The sequence below is a fragment of the Lagopus muta genome, chromosome 1 (assembly GCF_023343835.1).
Source record: "Lagopus muta isolate bLagMut1 chromosome 1, bLagMut1 primary, whole genome shotgun sequence".
Classification (NCBI taxonomy): Eukaryota; Metazoa; Chordata; class Aves; order Galliformes; family Phasianidae; genus Lagopus; species Lagopus muta.
This window is the reverse complement of record NC_064433.1, coordinates 57,875,471-57,889,466: the sequence shown is the minus strand read 5'-3', so window position 1 is coordinate 57,889,466 and position 13,996 is coordinate 57,875,471. Positions and strand designations below refer to the sequence as shown.

The 13,996-nt window shown below is 34.9% G+C and overlaps 1 protein-coding gene across 1 annotated transcript in view; it reads right to left on the bottom strand.

Moving 5' to 3' along the window:
- Positions 1-236: 236 nt before the first annotated feature.
- Positions 237-13,996, bottom strand: part of SYT10 (synaptotagmin 10) — a 33,070-nt gene continuing 19,310 nt past the window's right edge. The window contains exons 4-7 of the mRNA XM_048968353.1: positions 3,777-3,897; positions 2,691-2,862; positions 1,175-1,304; positions 237-873 (exon numbers count right to left, since the gene is read on the bottom strand). Of these exons, the coding sequence (XP_048824310.1) occupies positions 802-873; positions 1,175-1,304; positions 2,691-2,862; positions 3,777-3,897 (495 nt within the window). The 3' untranslated portion in view covers positions 237-801. The remainder of the gene's footprint in view (positions 874-1,174; positions 1,305-2,690; positions 2,863-3,776; positions 3,898-13,996) is intronic.

Sequence of the window (13,996 nt, the reverse complement as noted above, 5' to 3'; positions counted from 1 at the left end):
CTTTTTCTTTTTCTTTTTCTTTTTCTTTTTTTCTTTTTCTTTTTCTTTTTCTTTTTCTTTTTCTTTTTCTTTTTCTTTTTCTTTTTCTTTTTCTTTTTCTTTTTCTTTTTCTTTTTCTTTTTCTTTTTCTTTTTCTTTCTTTTTATCTTTATTTTTATTTTTATTTTCTTTTCCTTTTTCTTTTCCTTTTCCTTATTCTTTTCCTTTTTCTTTTCCTTTTTCTTTTTCCTCTTTTTCTTCTTTTTCTTCTTCTCCTTCTTCTGCTTCTTCTTCTTCTGCTTCTTATTATTTCTTTGTTTCTATCTCCTTCTCTATTTCTCTCTCACTTCCTTTCTTTCTTTATTTCTTTCTTTTTCATGCAGTGTTCAGCTTGAAGTGTTATTTTGAGAAGCCATATAAAATTTAGTTCAATTTAGATGAGATTTACAAGAGCCATATATGACTATTTGCTCTCTCTCAGAAGAATTAAGCATCCAAATCTGCAGTGGTTTTGAATTGCTTTAGGGAGTGTTCTTTTCGATTTCTATATCTATTCAAATATATTGGATCTGATACTGGGTATGTACCAGAGAAAAAACAGGTGAGTGAATTTTTTGAGAAAGGATTATATTTGGCTCAAGTCAACTTCATTCATACGGTAAGAAATTATTATAAACTGTAATATAGGACTTAGAATAGGAAAAAATGCATTTTAATACAAAAATATGGATGCAGTTCATCTGTGGAATCCAAACCTGTTTATGTAGATGTGAGTTACATGCGAGCACTGGATACTGAACCTGATGAATCCGCTCTTGTTCCCTAAGGTGTAAGTGGTGGTTTTGGTGATGAACAAGATCCCTGGCTATCAAAACTGGTTGCTCGGCCAGGTAACTGCAAGAAAAACAGTTTGCAGATGCAAGATCAAAATCTAAGGAATTTTAAAGGTTTTAATGTTACAGTGCTGTAACATGTGGTACCCTCATGAAAATGTATGAAATGGCAGATATAATAAGCAATAAACTTAATCAACCAGACATAGGTTGTGCAGAGGGTATTATAGCAGTGTGATAGATGGGAAGCTGCAACAATGATGTGCTGATCTTCATGATTCATAGAAGCACATAAATGGGAGAGAGAAAATAACCCTAAACATGCAATACACTCTGGAGGAGAAAACTGTGCTACTTCTTACCTCTACCAAAGGATGCCAGTGAGTTATTGGTTTACGTGGGTAAGCCAACATTTCATTCCAGTGATCTCTTCCAAGCCCTTCAGCATCTATTCCTGTCCGGCATACTCCAATGACCTCATTGTGCCCTACGCTGAGAATTGTAAAGAAAGCTAATTATTTTTGAATGCAGTTTTAATAACATTTGATGTATAATTCAGGTTACTAGTTTCATGCAACATAGAATATATGTCCAAGATTTTCCTGGTATTTATTACAGATATTAGTTTTAGTGGATTTGTGGCAATAAGAAATTCTGTAATATCATCCAAAACCTTCAGCCACTCCCAGACTATTTCTAGGAGCTATAAAAACAGTGATGAAGACTTAACCTTTGCCATTACAATTTTACAGACCAAAACACTCAAGGAGAGTACGCTCAAGTTTTATTGTACGGGAAGGTGATGGAAGATGCCAGAGAATAAATTCTTGTTCCAGATGTTTCAGATGTAATTCACACTATATATCCTAGATCTAATTAATATCATTGGAATTTCTGCTAAAAATGTGAAAGACAAGGTGTTACAGCAGTGAAAGGTTTACCTTAGTATTTCAGAATTCCCAGCAGTGTTATAGACTTGCTGAGGGAACCCAGAAAGTCCTTTTCCTTACCTCCCTACAAGTACCTGAGACTAACATTTCCTACTTTCCATTTAGTCAACGTTTTGAAGGGAGCAGCTGGAGAATACTGGAGGAGCACAAGTTGCTCTACATTTCTCCCCCCAGTGGTGTTGCAGTGTCCCTTTCGCATCTGAACCTCTTCCTAACAGAATTTATAGAAGCAGAATCAAATCTGATGGTGAGCAAAGATAATCTGACATTTTGTATAAGTAAACTGGTCTTTCACTGTTTATTTGCCCTGCAATCTCAAGAGCTCATTATGAATAGCCCTGGAAGGAAGCAGACTTGGATCAGACACAGTACTGTCAGTCACAGTCTAGTTTACTTTGCAATATTTGAGCTGCTTTGAGTAGGAATCTCCTCAATTCTCAGTAAGGATACAGATTAGTTGAAGCTAAGATGTGTAATCAGTGAGGGATGAACTGAAGGATTCATCCAAATAATTAATTGTGGCTTAATTCAATGAGGCAATTAGGCACCTAACTCTTTCTTAGTCATCTAAACTTCCAGTGATTTTAGATACCTGGCATTTAAATAGAAACTGGAGGCACAAGTGTCTTTTAAACCAGGAGCCACAACTGACAAACTTTTACATTGTATAGCATCTAGATGGGGACAGAAAGCATGTCACTGCTAGAGGCAGGCAAGCAGTTCTATCCAAGCTTCTTCCTTACCACATACATCATGGACTGAGTTCTAAAAGTAGTGGAAGCTTAAAACCTCTTCAGGAAAGGCACAGATACTTTATTTTTTGTGACACTGACTTACTCGAAAGTTCAGGGAGGTAGAAATCAGTTGCTTGCAATGATCAGATAATGTCTAACTGAAGATTAATGTTTGGAGAGAAAACATTGCTTACCGATCGTAATCCATCACTGCAATTGAGAGGCTGACCTGGTCCACATTCTCTGGAGGGATATCAAAGATGATGGCCTCGTTATAAACGGGATTGAGTGTATTCTTCTTTGTGGTTGTTTTCCGCTTTTTCAGTCTTCGACCCTCACACATCAGTGACACTTTGACATATGGATCTAAGTAACAGACAGTAAGTTGTGTGTACTTGGACTCAAAGCCATTCATACATGTAGCATATATACAATATTTCTGTAGGTATGTCATACTTATAAGACATAAAATGCAATATCTTTAGTGACCTTGGGAATCCATGCTTCCAATGCGCTGTCAATGCGATGGAAAGGTATAAACTTTCTGAATGGATGTGCCAAACACCACACCAAAGATAGCAGATATGAAGGTTGCCCCAAAAGTAATTTCTCCTATTTTATTATGTTGGGCCTTGATGTCAGAGACAGACGTTGGTGGTATGGCAGCAGAAATTGAACCTTCCTGACAATATCCTACTACATTTTGTTGCTGTGCAATAGATAGCAGCAGAGGGGAAGGATGGCAAAATGGCATCTGACATGGAAGTGTGTAAGAAACAACGGTGCTTTATTGTGAATTCCATGCAGAAAAAAAACACACCCATTGAAATACATCAGTACTTGCTGAACATTTATGAAGACCAAACATCAGATGTGAGAACAGTGAGGAGGTAGGAGGTGCATTTCAGCAGTGATGCTGTTACAGCAGCTATGAAATTGTGGGTGACTTCTGCTGGTGGAGACATTTATAAGCATGGAATGGGGGCTCTTTTTCATTGTTGACAAAAATGCGCAGCTAATGGTGGAGACTATATTGAAAAATAGCGTTTTGTAACTGAGAATTTGCTCTATCAAATAGTGTTATTGTGATCTTCATAGCTATTGTAGTTTCCATGGAAATAAATAGGAGGCCGTACTCTCAGTGTGACATACATAGGTGCTATACTCATTCTGATGCTACTTCCATTCAGAACCATGCTAAACATGCAGTAAAAGAAGAGGTTTTTTGTCTCTTTTCTGAGTAAGCTCTGCTATGCTGCTTAAAAAAGAAGTAGATTCACCTGATGCACCAGTTATATCCATTGCTTTGAGATTTCTGCATTTGATGACTGTTAATGTCATTCTCCCCGCAGTAGGCAAATAACAAAGGGAAAACATGATCTCACCCAAATCTATGCTTTCCTGGAAGAGAAAAGCAATTATTAGAAATCTAATTACACTGCCAACAATTCAGTTCATACCATGCTGAAATTCAGAAATATTTTTACCATGAAGAGAAACATCTTTTGATATGAATGAAGAGAAACAGAAAACAAGAATATTTGGAGCATACAGAAAGAGTACCAATAGGATAATATTTTAATGACAGGATCTAGAATTACTAAATGGAGAATTTAAATCAAAAGCATAGCCAAATTTTTCTGGAATTCCTGGCATTCATGTTGAATTCACAGTTAGAGAAGCTGCTGAATGTAGAATTTCACACTTTTCTTTTGGAAAAACTCAGATTGCATTATATCCAGTATAAAGAAATCAAGTGGGATATTTAGATCACTTAGATTTCCTTGCATTTTAGCCACTGAAATGAATGCAGCAGTTTTATTCATTCACATATGTAAGTATCTGAAAGGTTCATCCTGTCTGAGAGCTTCAAAAAAATGAATGTGCTTCTAAACATTACTAGCCTTATTCATTTTACTCTGTTTAGTGGATGACTTTGTTTCAGAAGAAGATAAAGCAAAGGAGTAGCACCTCAAACTTTCCTGCCTCAAGGACAGCTTCCAGGAGGATCTTACACTAGGACAGATAGAAAAGAAAGGATCTTGATGATACTCATGGAGAAATAGTATCTATGCTGTGACAATGTGTTGTAAATTAAAAAAAAAAATGCTATATAGTTCAGATACAACAACATCTGATGAATGGGATCTAAGGAAGAGAGGTTTTTTTTTTATTTTTTTTTCCTTAATTATACACAAGAACATATAATTTCTTAATATCATGCAAGTTTAGCTCTTCAGATATTAGTTATATTCTGAATTATTCCTGTTCTTTTAAGATAGTAAATAACTTCCTACTCCTCCTCCTCAAACAAGCAAACATAATTAACCCTACTACAACACGCTAAGAACAAGTCAGGATTTTTAAATAATAGCTTGTAAAGATCTTGTAAGGCTGTCAGCTCAGTAAGGCAGCAATTCTCAAGCATGCTCGTATGATCTTGAAGGATTATTTTTAACTTCACTAAAATGCTTATTTTTAATTCTCAGCTTTAGTATTTTATTTGTCAGACCAGCAACTACCCTGAGATTACAAATTTGAGTTGAGCTGGATTTATGTTGCAGCTGATCTAACATCAGAAGGTGAGCATGATATATTTTTAAATGATGCATGGTGAAATAATTGCTGCTGGGTAGATGACAAACATGTTGCTTATAGCTGTGAGTCAGAGTGAGGATTTTTCACATTGTTCAGCTATATATATGAAGTCTTACTAGCTTCCCTTGGGTTAATGCTTAAACCTGAAATAGATACTTCAAATCTTTCTTGAATAAAGATGGACTTAATCACATGCATAGGTAGTTTTTATTTTTTTTTTTTTCCTGCACTGTGAACTCTAGATAGAAGAATGTAATTTTAAAATAGCTTTAAAATCTCTGTTGCACTGTTAATAAAAGATTGACTTTTGTGTAGGTTGGTCAGTTCACAAGTTCAGTCATTTTGCTGTGATTCTGTTCTAAGTATTAAGAGTGCTGTGCATGTGTACCCATGCATTCTCCATGGGTAGATTTCATGCTTGTCAGGGTTTCTCAGGATTTCAAAATTATTTAGCTCATCCAGTCTACATAATAGAGTCATTTTGTACTCCCCTTTGTCCAGTTTCTTACTTAGCCACACAAACTGCACAATTTTGTACCACAGAATACCCACACAGATAGCGAACAAATTCACTTTTTTTAATTGCAAAAAACTTGAACAAATGAAGTGTAATCCTTTTCAATTTCAATTATTTATTAAAGTGATAGTTGTCCTGTGTTATACTTAACAGGTTTGTCATGTGTGGAATCCGTGTTTTAAACACAGCTTCAGTTGCTACCATTACTTTCTGAATTTAGACTGATCACTGGTCCTCATATACGTATATGAAAGACATCTCATCCTTTTCTTTGAAAAGAAAATGCACTTCCCTCACATTCAGCTATTCAAAGTGTGAAGCCTGAGTTGAGGGAGGTGACGACGATGGGTTCGGTCATGGAGCACAGTGAGAAGATCATGAAAAAGACTAAGAGGTCATAAATTCTTCCTCCAGAGAGTTGATTTGTGTAGGTGAATAGGGAGAAAATAATTTTTTTCCAAGACGGGAGAATGTACTTGAATCTTCTGTTATTACATTCTGAAGATAAATTGTATACACTCAGAAATTTGAGTGAGATTAAATGATAAACAACAGTTCATACAGGACTATTTACCATAACTTAAGTGTTTTTAAAAAATGCACTGCTCAAAACACTTGCAAAGCTCCATGTGGCGGTTAATCTATTAGTGGTGATTAATCTATTAATCTATCTATTAATCTAAGACTCATGAAAACCATCAGTGCTGAACAAAATGACAACGACTTGATACTAATTCTCAACCCTTTTTCTTTCCTTTCTAAACCTTGCGTACTGAATATATATATTATCTCAGAAAAGAACTTGTAAAATTTCCTGCAATCAAACATAGTGTTTTTGACCACAAAATGATAAGCAACATGCCTAATGCAACATAATGCCTGGATAACGAATGAGGGTGAGGTTTTCAGCCCACACATCAGGCCATGAAAAGGGGTGTATTGAAGTTACCAGAGCTCTGTTATACTCTTCAGTTTGAAGTAATAAGGGATGAGTTTTTCCCAGGGAAAAGGCTCTCTACCATTCCACTATTTATTCAGGCATCCCTTGAGACCTCCTATGATCTATATCTGGGGAAAAGGTGGCTCACTTCACCCTGAAAAATCTGATTTTCATATGGCAGAATAATACTCATGCTACTACCTGTGCTATGAAAATAGGTAAATTCTGCAGTAAGCTAGAACACATACTATTTCAGATAAACACCCTTGTCTATGTCAAAGACATTTATCAGCATATTGTCATAAGATCAGAAAGCTAGAAATAAAATCAGTAGCTACACTGCACTGATCTGACACCATGTAACTCTCCTGGTAAAGAGAACCAGCTGTGATAGACTATTACCAGCGGTTAGGAGTTCCCATGGTCCTCTGAGGTCAAATACAAATCCTTTCAGAATCCTTTGAAACAATTCTGATGCTTTTCTCCTTTTGATTTGATACTAGTTGCAGCATTTGCACATTTACTTATTTATTTACTTATTAATCTATTGTGGTGTCTTTTTTATTAGCAAGGAATTGAAATTCCTAATATTTTTACTAAATTTCTGTTCTGAATATCTGTTAAGACTGGTAGTCTTTCTTCATACTTGTGTGAATTCTTATGGTTATATTTTATGGTTATAACTGTAAAAGTTATGTTAAGACCTCTAGAAATTATCAGGCAACTGAAAACTAAGATATTAAAAGTAATATAACTAAAATACATATTCTTTGGAACTCAGGGTGAAGCCCAAGAATCTTGAACTTTTAAATTTTCTTTTGAAAGGTTAAGGATAAAATTACATATATATACATAAGCATCAGAGATTGGGCACCACATGAAATGGCGGGGATATCACACATTTTATTTTGTTTTTCATAACTTGTGTGCTAGAGGGCCATGAATTTGGAGATGAATACACAAGTTCAGACATAGGTAATGAACAAAGTAAGTTAACATATAAACTTTTTCTGAAAGCCTTTGTCTATTAAACTGACTATCATGAGTAACATTTTTGAACACCTTGGGTACTTAAGTATTATTTCTTTTAATTGAGATATAAAAATAGGATTTAAATTACTTCAGAATCCCATTGCTCTAGAAAATTTGTATTCCTCTCACTGTATAATACACTAGGTAATTAAGTTCACACAATTCATCTGACAGGAACCCTTTAGTTTGAGTAAATCTACGAAAGCTGAGTTACAGACAACATCATTAACTACATCTGCACTGCAATCCACTTCAAAAAACCACGATTCAGAGCACACAGGCCCGGAACCAGCAGCAGCATCTCATGCAAATCTGAACTATCCTTCTGACTGCTTTACATGTACCACATATTCTCCTATAACTTTTGTTATAGCAGTACCTATGTAACTCTCATGACATTTTCTATCTTTTCTTGGCCCATTTTGATATTTTTTTCTTTTTAAACTATACTCAAATTTTAATTAACAGTAGTTATGCAGATTCTTGTAATCATTATCCCCTCCATCAAATTACAATAAGAGGTACAAAACCCAATAAGCAAAGAATAAAAACTACCAGCATCAAGCACAGCTGCACTAATACATAAAGAAGCATTTGATGGTACTGCATATCTTTTTTTTTTCTTTTTTTTTTTTTCCTTCCCTATTTATTTTCCTTTTGTGTATGGAAGACATAATAGACAACTAAGGAACTGGAACGGTGGTAAGCACTACACCAGTTTCAGTTATTCTTATGGCTCCCAGTCTATCTATTCAATCCATTTTCTGTTACATCAGTGCTAAAACAAAACAGAGGAAACAGACTGTAAGTATGTCTGTTAGCTACATAGATTAATTTGATTTTTTAGATACAGAATGTAGATTCTTTTTTGAATACCATAATTATCATCCTACAAAAGCAACCACCTCATAGTGGATACACTAACCAGTTACCAAGTATCTGTACACATTCATTGTTCTATGTCTGTTTGGGATATCAGTCCAGAGGTTGGCAAAGTTGGACAAAAAATCATCCTTATTCTATTACTTTGTCATCAGACCCACCAGAGAGCAGTACTCACATCTTCACACTTAGTTCTATGCAAGCATTTCTACAGAAATGCTCCCCAGTTATGTCATAGAAAGAGTAGAGCATTGTAAAGAGAAGTTTGAAACCTTTGCAGAGGAGCACAAATTAGCCCAATCAAGGTTTTTAGTTGTTGCTGGACAAAATTCTGCTGTTGCTCATAGAATCGTAGAATAGCTCAGATTGGAAAAGACTTTAAAGATCATCGAGTCCAACCACGATTAATCATTCTGATTAATTTGTCCAGTCTTGACATTAAATTTAATCAGAGATAACATTTAGCTAAGAATACCTACAAATCCAGTGAGAAAGTTAGGAGGAGATGATATCACGTTCAGGGTGGTTTCCTTTCACATATTGCCACCATATCCTAAACTGAATGAGAAAAATTATTTACCAGTTATGTTGCCAATGAGAGAATCTACATAGTGTCCTGCTGATATGTGAAATAAAGTGTCTTTTTACAATAATTCTGTAATAATAATAATTGGTCATAAATGTATTCTTGCCATTTGTTTAGGTGGTGCTTGTTCCTTGCCTTTCCTTTTTCAAGTTTTGTAATTCAAATAAAATCTTAACAGCAACTCAATATAGATTATTACAAAGAACAATCTAAATGTTACTAGAACTCAAAATTGCATATACTTGTATTGGTACTAGTGTGTCTTCTACTTCTGTTGTTAAAATAGCAGTGATTTGCATAATGAATACTGCTCTAGAAATTGAATTTCCTATGAACCATCCATGTTAATTTCATGGTCATAATCTTCAATAATTAATAATTTTAATTTTTAATCTCTATGTTACTATTGAGGACTACTTTCCCAATAGTTCTAATTTAAATGGTGTTTTAATGATTACAAGAGTTGATTACAAGAGAAAATTCTTAGATTGGCATTAATTTATTTTACACCTAAAGAAATGATTTACACATTTTCTCTTTCCATTTTCCTGCAGTATGTTGAGTGAGTGCCTGTACTAAGTAGTAATCACTTTCTAGTTAACATAGAAATTATTCAGACACATTTCTGAATTCTTAGCTGTTCAGACATATTAAAAACTATCTTTATGTACAGTATGTAATAATAATAATTATTATTAATAATAATAATAAAGCAGTGGCAGAAATTAGACCTTTGGACTTTTTGAATACTGTTTTCTCATCTATACATTTTGAATTTGATGCTATTTATGCCAGCACAGACCTTGTCAAAATTGCATGACGTCTGCATAGGACAGCTAATTCTATCATCTCTCAATGGGATTTCACTTTGGAAATCTTGTCCTCATGGCTAATATTTACTTCCCTCTTCTGTTATTCTTTGGATACAAAATTCAGCTCTTTTTCTTCTTCCCAGCACCACTTATTGATTGAGTGGGTCTCCTGGAAAATGAATCAATGAGATTTGTGTTTGTTCTTGCCTCTGTAGAAGATGGTATAGAGACATTGGGGTCTGTTGCTTCATAATGACTGTGTCTTCCTCTTCAGGAGGCCTAATGTTTGCTTTAGCCCGATGTCCTGATTGCTCTGGGTAGTAGTTTCTGATTGTGATTCTGATCACAGAAGGAGGACTCCCTGAGACAGCAGTTAGGATCTTGCAGGCTGAATGCTCCCAACAGGAGACCAGGAAGCCTCCTGGGTGCTGGTTTTGTCAATCCTTCTGTACCTAAATATCTGCCTTATGCATGTAGGGGGTAGTTTCATACTTCTCACCAGCAAGGAAGCTCAGAACAACTAGGAACAGAGATACGTGTGCGATCTAAACGTGGTGTCCACTGGCAGGCGAATGGAACAGTAACTAAGTAACTTCAGATATATTCATCTGAAGGAGCAATGAATTGATCACTAAGAGAAAATCAGCAGCAAGAAATTCAGAGGTCACTTGAAGCTCAGCTACCACCTGGAGGCAGAAATATTAGTTTCCTCAGGGTAAACCACCCTCTTCATTCATCTAATATCTCTTACATTTAAGGTAGATCAAAAGTAGTAGTTAGCTTTTAGCAAGACAGAATATTCAAATGATCTGTTGTTTCAAATGAAAAGAAATATTCAACAATTGAAGCTGCTTTCAGGGGCTAGTAAGAAACCCATTCTTTCTCAATTGTCTTTTCTGGCTATGAACTGGGCTGAAAGAAGTCCCAAACCTAAATAAAAAACCTAAGCACTTTTCCTATAAAGACTGACCAGAGTATTCTCTCATTAGAGCAGTAGGTAATCATATGGATCTTTTATATTATCAGGATAGATTGGAAATGGCAAGTGCCAGCTATTCTTGGCTATAAAGGCACTGTTACTATTACAGAAGTAAAAAATGTTTCTGTGCTTACAAGACTTCACTCTTTCACATGCATTCAACATTATTTCACAGCTTTTATGGACATTTCCTGAAATGGTAAGGTAAAACCATTCTGATGAGGATGGCTAATTGCATGGCATAGTCCCCTACATTGCCAGTAATAAAACAGCTCCTGATAGTTCCGCTCTTTGAATGTCAATAAATAAAATAATCCAAATAACGTGGCCTCAAGGTTTGACTACATAAGAGAAATTGTTATTAGCTCTGTACCACTATTGCATTACTCAGTCCAGCATGCTACTTTTATCCACTTATAAAATTGTAAACTACAGGGAAAACTAAGGAAAGCTGCAATAGCCCTGGGTAAATGGGCTTCAATTGTGTTTGATTTACTTTCCACCAATATTTTGGGCAATGACATCAGAGGCAGATGTTTCCAAAGCAGTCCATCAATTTTCAAATAAGAATCAGAAGTTGATGAACTTTCACATCCAGAAAATATTAGATCATTTCAAGAAGTGTCCTTTTTGCCTAAATGTTTTAATGATACTAAGTACTGGCACTTAAATTCTTGTTAGCTATTCAAATTTTCTTTTTCTGTTGATTTAAAAACAAACAAACAAACAAAAACGTACAGTATATAGGTAATAACAAACTTCAGAAATATATGCAAAGCTTGCAAGCACTTTACAAAAAAAGAAGATAGATATGTTGACTAAACAGTTCATGTGATATTGTTTGCCTTGGATGCTATGAAATAGTTTCCTACAGTGCACTAAGAATTACAGTATACCAGTATACTGCACAACCTTTGCAGGTGGTCCAAAGCTGCCTCTGGTTTGTCTTTTAATTCAATCAATCAAACGAACCAAGTAAATAATGGATTATTTATTGAAAGTTCAACCACCCATGTTGAAGCAAAACTGGGGGGTATTAATATCATCAGATATCTAGAATACTTTTTTTCCACAGCCAATTTTACACCAAATTTATTTTGGTAATTTAACATTAAAAATGAAAATGCTTTAGCACTTACAACAGGTACATGCTACATATTATACAATAGCTGCAGGTTTCCAACAGAACACATAACAGAGAAACAATGATATGAATGAAAAATTAAAGGAACAAAATACAAAATACAAATACAAAAGATGAATAAATATCAACGGTTGAAAACTATAAAACTGAGTATGTGAGGTACCAATCCTGCACTTCATTAAGTCATTTCAAATAACTATTGTGAGAGGAAACAAAAAAAGGATTCAAATTGTGGTTTACCACATAGTCATTGGTTTTACGGCCAAAAGGATTCAATGCATCCACTCAGACTCACCTTCCCCAGGTTGTGTGTTTCCTCTACCAAATAAAAACTCCTTATAGATGTGCGAGCAAAGCCTCTAAAGATGTCTGCCTGACAGCCTTTACACAGTGGAGAATCTCCTGATCTGCTGCAGCAACTTCCTTCACAGTAAAATTTTGTAGTTCATTTCTCTGGTAATTCTGTCTAGTGGATCTTCAACTCCTAGACTGTGTCATAAAAATAAGCTTTTTCCAAGTAGACAATAAGAATGTTTTTAAGTTCATTATATCTTCTGAACAGAAAATCCTGGACTATGGAAGAGATGCAGAAGACAAAAAGCTGAAGAGAAGCCACTTCTGCTGTACTTTTTAAAGTTTTGGACCAATTTTTGATCCACCACTTCTACCATTTTCTACTACTTATCATTTAGCAAAAGTATGAGCAAACCACTGGTGCAGAAAGCATATCTGAACAGTAAATCTGCAAATTTCATACAACATACAACAAAACAGAGCAAAGGTGAGGAAGGAAAAAACATGAGGGAAATATATTTGTATGTGGGTGTCTTGATTCCTCCTTACAGTGAAAGTGCTTTCCTGTTGAGAACCCCAGTTTTCTTTTTTTCTTTTTCTTTTAAATTACAAGTTTTTTATGAAAATCAAAATATGCCTGTCTTGGATATAGTTATTTTTTACTTATTGCAAAACCATGCAGATCATGTTTTTCAAGGCTTGATCCAAGTTCCATTGACTCTGGCAAGTGTTAGTTTTTTAATAGCTAGTTAGTGACTCTGGGAAACTTTAGATCTTTAGATCTCCAGATCTCCAGATCTTTAGATCTGGAACGCAGTACTGTAATTCCCCACTGACTAGTATCTTACGTGCTGTTTCTTGCTGTGCAGGATTGGCTCCCTCATCTCACAGTTTCTGAAATGTCAGAATTAGCAACCTTTATTACTAACCAAATTTTAATCTACATGAAACAGCAGAAGTAAAACACAAGGCAGCACATTGCACATATAGTAACAGGACACCTTATAGGAGGGCTCCATTTTGACAGGATTAAAAAAAACAAAAACAAAAACCAAAAAACAATTACACCAGTTTATTACATAATTTGCTGAGAATTAGGTGAAGCGTGTGAAAGTGCGTACAGCCACTGAATGCTTGAAAATATTTTGTGTGCAAGTGTTTACTGTTAATGATGTAGGGAAAATTTATGCATATGGAATACTATAAGCTACAGTGGCAGAAAGGCTGAAATCCAAATGCTAGATGGTTTATCGTAAACTTCATACAGATTAAAATGGGCAGAACAAACTAAGCACTGCAACTGTGTGTACTAACTCTTAGAGAAGAAGAAACTTCGATTAGAATACAGTGCCAAGATTAGCAGACTTTTTCTTCCAGATGTATATTAGTCTCTCTATAGTATATCTCTCTCTCAACAGCACCATCTGCTATGCCATTTCAATCTGCCTAAAATGATGGGACAGTCCAGGGATTCTAAATTACTGAAATCTAATTGTAAGCTAAAGACACACTCGTCTGTTGCAAAAAAAACAGTAAGCATATAAATTATTACTAAAGTATTAGAGATAATACCAACACTAGAAGAAATATATATGCATATAAGTATATATATATATACAAATATAAAAATATTAGTACTATATTATCTCAAGGCCTTAAACACAGATTTAACTTAAAGATTGAGAACATCATCCTTAAGTTGAAATCTGAGTTTGA